This window comes from Stegodyphus dumicola, chromosome 2, assembly GCF_044657685.1.
Source record: "Stegodyphus dumicola isolate Sdum_Otavi_A_Nest chromosome 2, ASM4465768v1".
Lineage (NCBI taxonomy): Eukaryota > Metazoa > Arthropoda > Arachnida > Araneae > Eresidae > Stegodyphus > Stegodyphus dumicola.
In genome coordinates, this window is record NC_140769.1 from 148059562 (window position 1) to 148072478 (window position 12917).

Here is a 12917-nt window from a genome sequence, read left to right on the forward strand (position 1 = left end):
AAATTAAATGCATAGTGAGATTTTAGTTTACTTAAAATTGTTAGATTAATTTCTTATTTTATGTATGCAATTCGTTAAAACTTTCACTTTTAAAAATTTTTATTTTTAGAATACTTTAACTTTTTAGATTTTATTTACATGTATGCACAAAGGCAATTTGTTTCTATGTTAAAAATATAATTTGCAAAAAGTTAACATTTAGGCATATATTTCTGATCATTTAAATGTTAAAACTTTAACTTGTAAAACTGAATGCGTGATGAATATTTTAGATTCTACTTTCCGTGTTAAAAATATAACTTGTAAAAAATCGAATGCAGTGTGAAATTTTATTTTACTTTTATTTGGATAACTTTATTATTTTACGTATGTTTGCAATTTGTTTTAAATGATCAACTTATAAAGTTTGAATACACAGCTAATTTCTAAATTAACTTTATGCATGTAGATGTTAAAACGTGTTAAATTGAATGCGTTGAAAATATTTTAGGCTTTATGCAGTTCGCTTAGATGTTAAAATTTGAATATTTTGCTGGATTTTATTTTTAAGAGAAAAAAATTTATGTCTATGTTTTAGGTGGTCTACAAAGGAAGGGAGAGGGCCCAACGGATCAATTTATGGCTTCACCATGGACATTATGATGTCATTAAGTCCCTGAAAGGGTTTTTTGGTAGCAACCATTATTGCACAGCATGCGAGAAGCCCTACCAAATGCCTGAAAGTCATAGATGTGCCAATGCCTGTCCCATATGTTTGAGGATGGACTGTGCTCCAGGCCAGCCCCAACGATGCCCGGACTGTGACCGTCTCTGCCGATCAGATGCCTGCTTCGAAGCACACAAAGCTCTCACTGGAAACCAGGAGTTTTCACTTTGCGATCGGGTAAGTATTTTGCTATGTAAATGAATGTAATTATTGATTGTGTAAATTTTTAAGAAATCGTTTAAATACCTCTTTAATTGTCGTTTTAGATATACCAGTGCAGGGACTGCTGCCAAGTGATCCGGAGGCGGGGTTGCCCTAAAGATCTGCATAAGTGCGGCACCACCAAGTGTCCGTCTTGCGGCCAGTTTGTCGTGGCTGCTGAGCACCGTTGCTATTTGCGACGTGTTGCTCCGAAGAAGTCCAATGACAAGTTCATTTTTTTGACTTTGAAACGGACCAGTCTTCGGGGGAACATCTCGTAAATTTCGCGGTGGCTCAGTATGCCGACGGCACTGAAAAGGTGTTCCCGGGTTACGAAGCATGCCGAAACTTCTGCGCCTGGCTGTTTACCCCACAGCACAAGGGCTTCACCGCCGTGGCTCATAACATGAAAGGGTAAGTTAAAAATACCATAGTTTGCATGCTTTTTAATTATGACTATGCTTTCAATAGTATTCATGATATTTTTTTTTACTTACAGGTTTGACGGACAGTTCGTGATGGCCTGGCTCCTGGAGCAAGACACAGCGCCGGAGGTGATCCCTGGGGTGTCTTACACTATGATCATGAGTGTAAGACACCCCAGTCTCAACATTCGGGTCATAGACTCGTTAAACTTTTTACCGATGGCGTTGGCCAAACTACCGAGGTGCTTCGGTCTCAGCGAGTTAAAGAAAGGATACTTCCCTCATCTCTTTAACTCGAGGGAAAACCAGAATTATGTCGGACCGCTACCGGACCCCCACTATTACAGCCCGGATACCATGAGCACTTCAGCCCGACAGGCATTTCTGTCCTGGCATGAGGAACACAAGGGGGATGTGTTCAATTTTCAAGACGAGATGCTGGCCTATTGCTGGTATGTTTTTTCCTTTTTTCTTGCTTTAATTTTATATTTTATGTTTCGTATATTTAACATTTTCTTTTTATATTCATAGATCGGACGTGGATATTCTTCGCCGCTGTTGTCTGGAGTTTCGAGCCCAGTTTTTGGATGTGGCGGGTGTGGATCCATTCCAGTAAGTTATTTTCTCATTCTGTTCTAATCATGTTTACAATTATGTTATGTTTAGTGTCTCATACCATCCTTTTAATTTTTTTTCAGATACGTGACCATTGCGTCAGCCTGTATGGCAACGTATCGGAGTGGCCACATTCAGCCCAACACGATTGCCATGGTGCCCACACACGGCTACGTCAACTCAACGAATTACAGCCCTGATTCGATCCGGTGGTTAGACTTTGTTGCTGCTTCGGAAGACATTGCCATTCAACACGCTTTGAACGGAGCCGGAGAGCACAGAATCGCCGGAGTCTCGGTAGACGGTTTCTGCCAAGCAACACAAACCGTCTATCAGTTTCAGGTGTGTAAAAAGTAAATTATTTTTCTATATGATTCTTTTGAATGATTTTACATTTTAATGTTTAATTTACATGTGAAACACTATTAATATATTTGTATTATTTTAGGGCTGTTTCTTCCACGGGTGTAGTTCCTGTTATAACGGTGATGTCATTCATCCACTAAAAGGGATTTCCATGACAACGTTGCGAGAGAAAACGGAAGAGACCACACGAAAGCTTCGCACCCAGGGTTTCCACATCATAGAAATGTGGGAGCATGAGTTTCAGAGAGAAAAAGAGGAAAATCCGGATCTCCAAGCTTTCCTGGAGCAACACCATCTGAGGGACCGGCTTAATCCTCGAGACTCATTTTTCGGAGGACGGACCAATGCCCTCAAATTGTGGAACGAGGAAGACGCTAAATATGTGGATTTCACATCCCTCTATCCATGGGTTCGTACTTTTTTTATTATTTTAAAACCTTTTTATGGATGATGTGTTTTTTCTGATTTTTATGTATGTTTTTTTGACTTTTTGTTTTATTTCACAGGTGAACAAATATTACGTCTACCCTGTAGGACATCCAACAATCATTACGGAAAGCTTTGGGGATATAGAAAATTACTTTGGACTTATCCACTGCCGTGTGATTCCTCCTGGGAACCTCTATCTCCCGGTACTGCCCTATCTGTGTAGGAAGAAGCTCATGTTCCCCCTGTGTCAGACTTGTGCCTTTCTACAGTCTCAGTCTTCCTGTACCCACACAGACGATGAAAGAGCTCTTGTCGGAACGTGGGTATCAGAAGTCAAGCTGGCGATAAAGAAAGGTTACCGCGTCACACATGTAAGTATTCAAAGATTATTTAAATTATTTGTCATAACCCAAATTTATTTAAAATCTTTTGTCATAACTGAAATTTATTCTTTATTTTCTAGATTTACGAAGTCTATCATTTCAAAGAATCGTCTACTTCCCTGTTTCGTTCCTACATTGATCTTTTTTCTGAAGATCAAACAGGAAAGTAGCGGTTGGCCTTCGGAGTGTGACGCCTGAAGACAAATTAAAGTATATTCGCCAGTATGAAGAAAGAGACAGCGTCAAGTTGGAAGCTGGAAAGATTTCCAAGAACCCTGGGCGTCGACAAGTTGCCAAGTTTGCCCTAAACAGTTTCTGGGGCAGGTAAGATGATTTCTTTTGGACTTAAATTTTTTTTAAACATTTTTAATTCTTTGTGATTTATGTTGAATTTTTGTTTCAGATGGGGCATGAACGTCAACAAAGCGCAACTGACCTACGTACATACGGTGCCAGACTTTAATAAGATGTTGGCGGATCCTACTAAAAAAGTAAGTTTTCTAATCGATTTTATCCATCTATAAGCTTAGTGTGTTTCAAACTGTTAACTCATAACTATTTTGAACAGTTAACTTATGATTCTTCTTTTATTTTCAGATCAAGGATGTTTTTCTTTCCACGCCTGAGGTGGCTGCCATTTGCTGGGAATCTTCAAAGGAGTTTGTACCGCAGGATGCCTCGACCAACATTTTTCTAGCAACTTTTACGACAGCTTGGGCTCGTCTCAAGCTGTATAGTGAAATGGAGAAGCTGGGTCGAGATGTCCTGTATCACGACACAGATTCGAATGGTTGCAACGATCCCCCCTTAGGAAACTTCTTAGGAGAATTTACCGACGAACTGGATGGAGATGTTATCAAAACCTTCGTGTCAGGTAAACACCTTTAAAAAGTTCCTTATTTAATATGTACCAAAAAATGTTTAATGTTTTTTTCTATTATCTCTTTTTTTCTCATGATGTTTTATTTTTTCAGGAGGACCGAAAAACTACGCATACCAGACGGCCACTGGGAAAACCTGCTGCAAAGTCCGAGGATTTTCATTGAACTTCCGGAATTCCCAGTTGCTGAATTTTGAAGCCATTAAAAGTCTGGTCTGCAGCCTCGACCGAAGTGAGATCATCTCCCTCCACAACCCCTGCAAAATCACCCGAGAAGCGAAGAGAAGAAAGGTGGTGAATAAACCGGAAACAAAACTGTACAGAATTGTGTTGGATAAAAGGGTAATCCAACAAGACTTGACCACCTTACCATTTGGCTTTTGAAAATAACTTTTGTAAAAATGTATGGTATGTACAAAAAAAATTTTTGTATGTAAAAAGATGTTATGCACAGTATTTGCGTGTAAAACTTATTTAGATAAAAAAATAAACAGAAGTTTGAAAATTATGGTGTTTTTCTTTTTTTCAAAGAATGGCATGAAAGGTAAGTTTTTTTTAATATTTTTTTAGAAAATAATGGTTATGATTATGTATATATTAGTTTAATCAGAAAAAAATGATTTTATATGTTAGCTTCATCAAAGAAAAACATAACACAAATAATCAGAAATTAACTTTTATTCATATCTCAAAGTATTACACATGTCATTACAATTTTAGCCACAGCTGCGAAGAGGATTTTCTTTTAGGTTTAGCATACATAGTTTTTACATTCATTAAATGTTTGTTTTTGACAAAGTCTTGAGGAAAGTTGTTAACATTCAGTACATTTTTAAACTGTTCAAAGGCAAAAGGTTTTTGAGTTCTATTTCTCAACAGAAAGTTTATCAACTGAACAATGTCAGAGCCAGAAAACACATGATCATCCAGAATGAGTTCTTTATTCTGTGTCCAGGAAATCTGATGCTCTTTTAGAAAATCTATTATTTTCTGTGCCGTTCTTTTCTGCTTCACAGGAACTGTTTGCATAATTTCTTTTTCTATATCTTTCTCAGAACGTTGTTCAGGCGGTTGTTCTTCGGAAGTGTTCACATGAGGAAATGTAACATACTTTTGCAGAACTTGGATGTATAATTTAGACTTTTCTTCATCGTCCATTTTCTTTTTTAAGATTTTTTGAATTTGGGTATCTAAATCACTCAAATGTTCATCTTCAAATTGCTGAATACGATCCAGGGGTACCAGCGCAAATTTCTTACTGTGTTCCATGGATAAGGGAGGATAAGACACTGACTGCTGCTGGAATCAGGAAAGATAGGAAACCGTCACCTTTTTGAACCAAAAGACGTCTTTTCTTAAAAAGAGGTACTTTTTTGTCCGCTAGTTTTCTTAAAGTTCTTTTAAAAGGGGCGAGTCGATTTTTGACGCGTTTGGTGATGGGTACGTTTCCTTTTAGAAGATTTAAAACGCATTCACAAACTGATTTGATGAGATGATTCGGACACTTTTTCAGTACAGCTGCTTTTATTCGACTTTTTCCTAATAGTTTTAGATAATCCACATCCTTCAGATGAGACATGCTGATGACAAATGAGCTCTTTTTCTTGCACACTTTCTTTTATATAGGTAGCAAATGAGCCGCTTTGGTTAAAGCACAGCAATTAAATCCTTTTGCATGAATCGAACATATTAAAGAACTTTTCTTTTTTAAATTCTCTATCTTAGGACAGTCTAGATTTATGATGTCTCTACATAATAAATTTTCTAAAAATAATTTCTTTTCTAATCCTTTCACGTATATGACAGAATAAATAGATGACAAATATTGCAAAATAATACGAAGATGAGTATAAGGTAAAAACACCCTCACTCCAATTCACATGATGACGATTTCTTGTGACCCAAGCAAAACACTTTTGCTGAGATCGTGATAATGTTTTCCAAGGCTGAGGAGGTAAAAATGACCAGCAACTGTGATATCCTTCATGCACGGTGTAAAGAGCTAATTCTTTAACAATGTAACAATGAGGCATCCACTGAAAACCTTCGAAATCGATCACGATGGGAGAAGACATGTTAGCCATTCGACGTCTCAAACTGAAATGAACTATCGGGGCTGGTAGACATAGTATTTATCCCCAGGAAAGATGCCTGTACGAAGGCGAAGCGTTTCACTTGTTTCAGGTCGTAAATCAATCAACAAGTAGCTAAATGGAGTTGAAGTAGCATCCTGAAAAATTTCTTGAAAGGCCTTTACTTTTCCGGGGAACATTTGTCTAGCTAAATGCATAACTTGACTTTTATCTCTAGAATTTTTGTATAGGACAAGGTAATGGGAATTTAAATGAATATTTCTCATCTCCTTGCCTTGGTGAAAAAGATTTTGTGTTATAAAAACGACTGAAAGGTTTCGGTGATGACTTCCTTTTGTAAAAAGTTTGCTTAAGCGAGTATCACTTGCTAATTCAGATCGTCTATGATAAGTAAAGCATTTTGGAGAGTCTGCAGGTTAGATGGTAATCCTTCTTCAAAATTTACGTTTTTCATGGAATTAAAAAGAGGTTGATAACTTCCGTAGCAATAAATAATATTGGTCGGCATGGGATGGAACCTTTTATGATCTATCAATTTCTTCACAAAAACCGTTTTACCCGAACCGGTAGGTCCGCTCAGAAGACAAGTAGAAGGATGTACGAACTTGGGCAGTTCCATTTTTGGAAATGACAGCATGTTAAGAAAACACTGACTTTTATACTTTACCTAAAATCCTTTTGCATAAGACATTTATTCATTTTGTTTAAATAAGTGTAGAAACAAGAAACACAAGAGACATTTTTACAAATTAAAACAACTTTATTTTTTAAAAATCATGTTTACACCATATCTTTTTTTGACAAATTGAAATATTTGGAAATCATGATTCTTCCCATCTAAGGGTGATACAATGAGTTCCATACAGAGTCCTTGACAGCGTTTAATAATAAAATAAATACAATAATGTCCACATACATTAGAAGTTAAACTTTGAAGCGAAATCTTGTTCCAGCAAACATGACGATATTTCTTGACAAAGGATGTGATATCTTTTCCATATACTTCAGGCGGGAGTCCATAAGAGTCAAAAAATTCCAGAGTCTGTTTGTCTGCAATGTAGACAGCTAGCCAATGAGTTTCTTTTTCATCATGTTTATCAGTATTGAGCACCAGTGCACAGGGAAAACTGAATCGCAGGTATTTTATCACAAGGAAAAACACCCGCATAATATCTCAAAGAAATAGGATCTCGAGATAAGATTTGATGAATCTGTGATGAATTCATCAGTTTCCAAAATCGTACAGAATATTTCGAGCTTTATTGATTTCTATCAAATTTTCAAATTCAGCGTACACTAATAACGAAACAGTTTGTTGTAAGGGAGTCCCAAATTTTATTTCTAATCTTAAGTTGCTGTGTCGAACTAGATTTAAATGAGAGCCATCACAAAGGTCAGGTGACAGGTCGAAGCGAAATAAGGAATATCCTTTTGAAAATTCTGATCTTGAAAGGTAAAGTCCTCTGTCGTCTGCATTCATAAATAAATTCTGATAAGCTCGTATGAAATGATTTTTGTCAAAATTAGGCTGAAGAGGATTATGAGGTATCGGTTGCCCGTCCACATAAACGCCGATAAAGTTCATATTATAATGCTTGAATTCAAAAGGAGACTTTTTATAGTTTCCGTTAAAGGCATCATTATCGACACATGCCCCACAATACGATTAGGCATTTGACCTATGAAAATATTGTCTTGAATAAAACTCATATTTCCCGTTGGGATGGAATAGGCTTTGCAGAGCACTCTTTGAATAGGATATTTGGCTGTTGATTTTTCTAGGCTTTTGGCATGTCCTAGCACAACACCTGGACTGACTCTCACTTTGCGTACAAACAATGAAGCTTGTTCGAGTAAAACTTTAAATTCACCTTCGCCCAATAAACAAAATTCAGGTTTGCTGCGTATGAGTTTAATTTTCATATCCACCATATTCAGCAAAAGTCTTTCCTGATGAAACATATCCAAGTGCAATCGGCCAATCATATCGACCGAAGCACTCAGTTTAAACAATTCTGCTCGTTGGTTGAATCCTTCATTCGGCTGAGTGTCTTGAATATCAAAAACGTTCATACGTCCTGCTGTATCTTTGAAAAACAATTCTGATGACAGTTGAGACGTTTTCGTATCAAAACCATGATTCAATAATTTTTCTATCATGGCTCTGTAAGGATACGTGTTATTACTGGTGGAAACGAGTCTTTCATTTAAGCTTATATCCACTTGAGAAAACATAGAATGTAAAAAGAGATTGACAGGTCCCACTTTACTTTCAGCCGTGATTGGCTTGCCATCACTTTTTAAAACTTTCACCTTCACATAGAGTTGTGTCTGTGATAAGTCTAGGTAGTCGTCTCCGCTTCCAGAAACATTGAATTCAACAGGACTTCCTTCCGACACATTGGCTAATGGATGAAATTCAACCCACTGACCTTTTTCTATCACTGTTTGAGTGGGAGGTAACGAAAATAAATCCAATTCGGATTTTGCGCATTCTGGAGAATCTTTTAACAGAAAAGCCATTACGAGTCAAAAATATCACGTCGTTGCACCTTCCTGGCTTTAGACGAAATGAAGCGTTTGGGGGTTTTGCGCTTCCTTTTAAACCTTCCGTGACCAATCATCTCGTCTGCTTTCTGAACTGCTTTCCTCGCTAATTTTTTTCCAGCTTCTTTAGATCTGGTTTTGAGGGACACATTAAAATTTTCTCCCGACAATACGTCATTTACAATTTGTGTTCCAATCCGTAAAGCTTCTTTTCCAACTGTTTTGGCCCCCCTCATCAAATAGCACTGCGAAACAGTTTTGCAAAAAATCCACCAATACCATAACCTTTCTGTAAAATGGTTCCTTGATAGTAAGGTAATCCATTTTCAGTTTGAGCTAAATAATAATCTTCAAATTTTTTCGTGCAACATATGTAAGGCACCCGCATGTTTGATGCTTCTATTCTTGCATACACAATTCAAATGAAATCAATTTGCAGATGAAGGCTTCTTTTATAGAATTTGTCTCAGACGAAAATGCAATACAAGAAATACTTTGCCTCTTTCGAACGGCACTAAATCTCCAGAGTGAAGTCTTATGTCAATATGTATAGTCTGAAACTGCTGACGGATAACTGGCAGGTAAAAGAGTCTGGGATAATGAGCGTTTATGATATCCCCATCATTTCCTTCCGTGACAATTTTTAACAACGGAGCTTGTACATCTCCAATGATTTGAGGCTCTACGAGATCACAATACACATACATGACAGGAAAAGATACTTTGGGATCGGCTACAAAAGGACTTTGTTCCAATCCTTTGTAAACACCCGGCTCGAACCCTAGAAGCTCAGCTAATCCTTCGTGAAGAATGACTTTGCAGTTTTCGTCGGTCTTAATGGTCACTTTTTTCGTAACAGGATGATAACTGAATTCAATCTTATTTTTATGGGAAGGTATTTTCATGGCTTTTAATAAATCTGGTATCGTTTCATAACATTCTGGAGGCACTCTTCGACCTTCCAATTTTCCATCACCCAAATCAAATCCAAATAAATTATTGTCTTTTCGGACGTTATACCACGTGTGAGGGTAAATAAAGTCCACAAGAGATAATTCCCACTGATTATTTAAATCCATCGGAGTAGGAAGCTGAGTGGTAAATTGTGATATTTTGTTGTCTGGAAAAAAACGCATGGAGCTGTCGCTGATCAGTGTGATAAAGAAAGACATGTTTCGTTCAAATGACAGATAAGCAGAATGTACGGGCCGTTTATACCCTTCTCACATCCTCCACCCAAGCATTGAAGCTTTCGGGGTACCCCTGAAATTTCACAAAATATTCTATTTTCCCGCGACGTTTCCTCTTTCTTAAAACTTTTTCTACAGGATAATAACCAGAGTCCGAAACCTTTTAAAGTTCTTGTTTGTAAAACGTTCCTTGTATAACTTCTCCAGCAAGATCTTTCAGTTTATAGACAACAGGAATTCGTCGAATAATTTTATAGATTGTAAAAATTTCTCGTGTCCAATTTTGTTCGTATCCTTTCTCAAAGAGCATTTTTTCTCGGCTGATGCGCACCGTGTCTCCAATCTTTAAATCTGAAGAAATAGGGTTTTGTACTGGTTGCTGACCATACAGCGTTTTCCAAATGTTTTCTTGATTTTGTAATGTAACGGATACAGGTTCTGTCTTAATACTGCGATGCCATGTATGGTTATAACTGGATATCAATTTATCAATCACATCAATGTACTTTCGTGTATTCATTTCGGTAAAGTATTTCCACATTTTTGTTTTTAGAGTTCGATTAAATCGTTCTACGACAGAAGCTTTGGTTGTATTATGTGTCGTGAAAAAGCGAACGTTTCTCTTTTTCAAAAAATTTTGAACTTGTTTAGTGGTAAACTCTTTCCCTGCATCTGTTTGTAATGATTCGGGTGTACGTTCCGAAAATATCTTTTCGAAAGCGGATTGGATGGACACAGATGTTTTATCTTTGAGAGGGATAGCCCAAGCGTATTTGGAAAGGATATCTATACAGGTCAGCAAATATTTATATCTATCATTAAAAGAGGCCAGGGATTGCATATCCACTAAATCAGATTGAAATTGCTCGTTTAAGCCTCCTACGATGACTCTGTTCCTGGGAAACTTGTGCCTCAAAGGCTTGTGCAAAGTATAAGAATCCTTGGTTTGCAACCATTTCTGGATGTCTTTTGTTTTTACGCGACCTTTTAAAGCAGGATGCAAAGCAGCAACACCCCCGAAACTTGCGGGGACCTGTGGATCCCGATAGGTCTGAGACAGAGCTGCGTTCATTGCAACAGTTGTTATGATCTAAGCGTACACTGATATTCATTTATATATGTTTGACTAGAACAGGGACATAATGCCAGAGTTTCACGTATATTAAGATTCTAGAAATAGGTCTAAAAAACAAGAGAGAAAAATGAATGTTACTTAACATGTCAAAGGCTGAATAATGAATGATACATGTTTAAGAATAACAACACTATTTATACGCTATAAAAGTCAACAGGTATTTTGAAAATAATTTATGTGAGTAATCATTACAGATTAATTCTTTTAAATAATGTCTGAAAGAATGAGGCCATTGTAAAATAAAAATAACATTTTTTTATTGAACATCATAATTAATTTACAGATATTCATAGTATTCAATACCTAAGACACCATTCGTAGTACAAAATGTGTTTTTTACTTCGTCAAGTACATGGTTTAAACACACAGATTTTAAAAAGTCCTTGGTAATGTAGTGAGTAGGTTTCAGTAACATTAAATAGGATTCTTCACCCCAAATATTTCCGTAAAATTGTCTGGCGATGTCAACAGCATTGAATCTCAGAGCAATGGCATTCACAGTTTCTGTCTTATGAACAAGTTCTTCACAGTCTATGCGCTGGGGATATTTTAGTTCTTCTTGTTGGTTAAGAAGCTCTTCAAGCGACATCTTTAGAATGGTTTCGAGGCGTGCTCTTCCCATGGAAAGATCGAAGGATTCCGGAAGGTTTTCCTCCTTAACAGGTTCGTCAGATACGCTTTCGTAGGCTTCACAAAAGTTCATGTTTTGATAAACGAGGTTAGTGACAATGTCACTGATACGGCTAAAATTGGTCATCAGTTGTTCCCATTGCGTAGTTGTAATGCTGAGACTACGTTTTTCATCTCCTTGAGCAGAAAGTTGTTTCAGAGTGAAGTAAGAATCTTTATACGTGACCACAAAATTCTTGGGCAATTCCAGATTTAGTGTCAGCAGGTCTTGTTCCTCCACTGTCATGTTGGTTGCGAGAACATTCAAACACCACGGCTCAAAGTTCACTCCTCGTCTTGTCGGATAGTAAGCTTTACCATATTTGGCATACTCTCGGATGTGCACAGTCATTTTCCCCTTGTAAATGCTGGGTCCCACAAAGACATTGTCTCCCATGTGAGTGAGCTCCTCTGGAATAGCCTCTTCGGTGAAGAGTCTTTGCGCTGAAAAAAAAAATTAAATCAGTTAGTATATAATACATAAAAATGGGGTCACATACAGTACCAACTTTAATATATAAGCTTTTCGCAAATACGTACTTTTTTCTCGAAATGGGATGTTTCTGCTTTTCTTTTGATACAAGAGCTAGTTGATTCTCTGGGAACATCTAGGGTGCGGTCTTCATGGTTCAACACTTTATCGTTCAAAGGCATAGGTTCTTTCTGAAATAGGTTTTCCATCTGAAAAAAAGTAAAGACAAATTAAGAACATATTGCAAATTCAACTATTTTTAAAGATTAAAAAATCTAAAAAATGGTATATTTCAAAAAGTTACTCACCTCTCTGTGGTTTCGTGCCTGATCCATTCGAAGCAGTGAAGAATGATTGTCTAAGCAAAAGCAGGTACGTACACTTAGGGCGACAGGCAGGAAAGAAATGCAGAACGTTGCTCGGGATAACCTTATATCGGGCAGGAACTCTTTAATTCATCTGAACGGTGATTGGTTAAGAAACGGTGAGGTCATATTTCAAAGAATCTGATTGGTTCACAGAAAAGTATCCATACACCTCAGCAGAGGCATACAAAGGTGTGATACGGCAGACGCCATTTTGTAAAGCAACATGTCGCAACAAGAAATAGATGATGTCATTCCAAACACGTGGTTCAAGAGTTCGTTGCCACAAACATAAAAAATAGTGTTGTTGCCACAAAAATAAAAACTTTGAAAAGATCGTTACCACACCATAAAAACGAAAGTTTGATGATGTCATTCCATCACGTGATACAAGATGGCGCTGGTGTCGTCATTTCCGGAGAAATTCAAAATGGCGGAGGC

At 37.2% G+C, this 12917-nt stretch overlaps 3 protein-coding genes and 1 long non-coding RNA gene across 4 annotated transcripts; 2 read left to right on the plus strand and 2 right to left on the minus strand.

Annotated features, from left to right (window-relative positions):
• The first annotated feature begins 1182 nt into the window (after positions 1-1182).
• On the plus strand, positions 1183-3345 carry LOC118200013 (uncharacterized). Its single transcript, XM_085811234.1, has 7 exons — positions 1183-1321; positions 1407-1784; positions 1864-1944; positions 2031-2289; positions 2396-2722; positions 2820-3113; positions 3206-3345. The coding sequence occupies exons 4-7, from the start codon at positions 2056-2058 to the stop codon at positions 3293-3295; spliced, it is 945 nt and encodes a 314-aa protein (XP_085667360.1). The 5' UTR covers positions 1183-1321; positions 1407-1784; positions 1864-1944; positions 2031-2055; the 3' UTR covers positions 3296-3345.
• LOC118199891 (uncharacterized) lies at positions 3293-4503 on the plus strand. Its single transcript, XM_085811235.1, has 4 exons — positions 3293-3449; positions 3529-3616; positions 3723-3999; positions 4100-4503. The coding sequence occupies exons 2-4, from the start codon at positions 3536-3538 to the stop codon at positions 4387-4389; spliced, it is 648 nt and encodes a 215-aa protein (XP_085667361.1). The 5' UTR covers positions 3293-3449; positions 3529-3535; the 3' UTR covers positions 4390-4503.
• A 3176-nt stretch (positions 4504-7679) lies between these two features.
• On the minus strand, positions 7680-8621 carry LOC146998602 (uncharacterized protein F54H12.2-like). The gene has a single exon (XM_085810230.1). The coding sequence runs from the start codon at positions 8619-8621 to the stop codon at positions 7680-7682; it is 942 nt and encodes a 313-aa protein (XP_085666356.1).
• Positions 8622-11231: 2610 nt separating this feature from the next.
• On the minus strand, positions 11232-12497 carry LOC118183272 (uncharacterized). Its single transcript, XR_015039332.1, has 3 exons — positions 12420-12497; positions 12180-12320; positions 11232-12083 (listed from the first exon to the last, which is right to left on the minus strand). It is a non-coding gene; the product is annotated as an uncharacterized LOC118183272 (long non-coding RNA).
• Between the last annotated feature and the right edge of the window lie 420 nt (positions 12498-12917).

What these genes read in the sequence shown, in the direction of transcription:
- LOC118199891 (XM_085811235.1), top strand. Translation starts at nt 3,536, where the DNA reads ATGAACGTCAACAAAGCGCAACTGACCTACGTACATACGGTGCCAGAC. An exon ending in TGGCGGATCCTACTAAAAAA is followed by an intron (nt 3,617 to 3,722) that starts GTAAGTTTTCTA and finishes TTTTATTTTCAG; the next exon opens with ATCAAGGATGTTTTTCTTTC. An exon ending in TATCAAAACCTTCGTGTCAG is followed by an intron (nt 4,000 to 4,099) that starts GTAAACACCTTT and finishes TTATTTTTTCAG; the next exon opens with GAGGACCGAAAAACTACGCA.
- LOC118200013 (XM_085811234.1), top strand. Translation starts at nt 2,056, where the DNA reads ATGGCAACGTATCGGAGTGGCCACATTCAGCCCAACACGATTGCCATG. An exon ending in TCACATCCCTCTATCCATGG is followed by an intron (nt 2,723 to 2,819) that starts GTTCGTACTTTT and finishes TTTATTTCACAG; the next exon opens with GTGAACAAATATTACGTCTA. An exon ending in AAGGTTACCGCGTCACACAT is followed by an intron (nt 3,114 to 3,205) that starts GTAAGTATTCAA and finishes TTTATTTTCTAG; the next exon opens with ATTTACGAAGTCTATCATTT.
- LOC146998602 (XM_085810230.1), bottom strand. Translation starts at nt 8,621, where the DNA reads ATGGCTTTTCTGTTAAAAGATTCTCCAGAATGCGCAAAATCCGAATTG.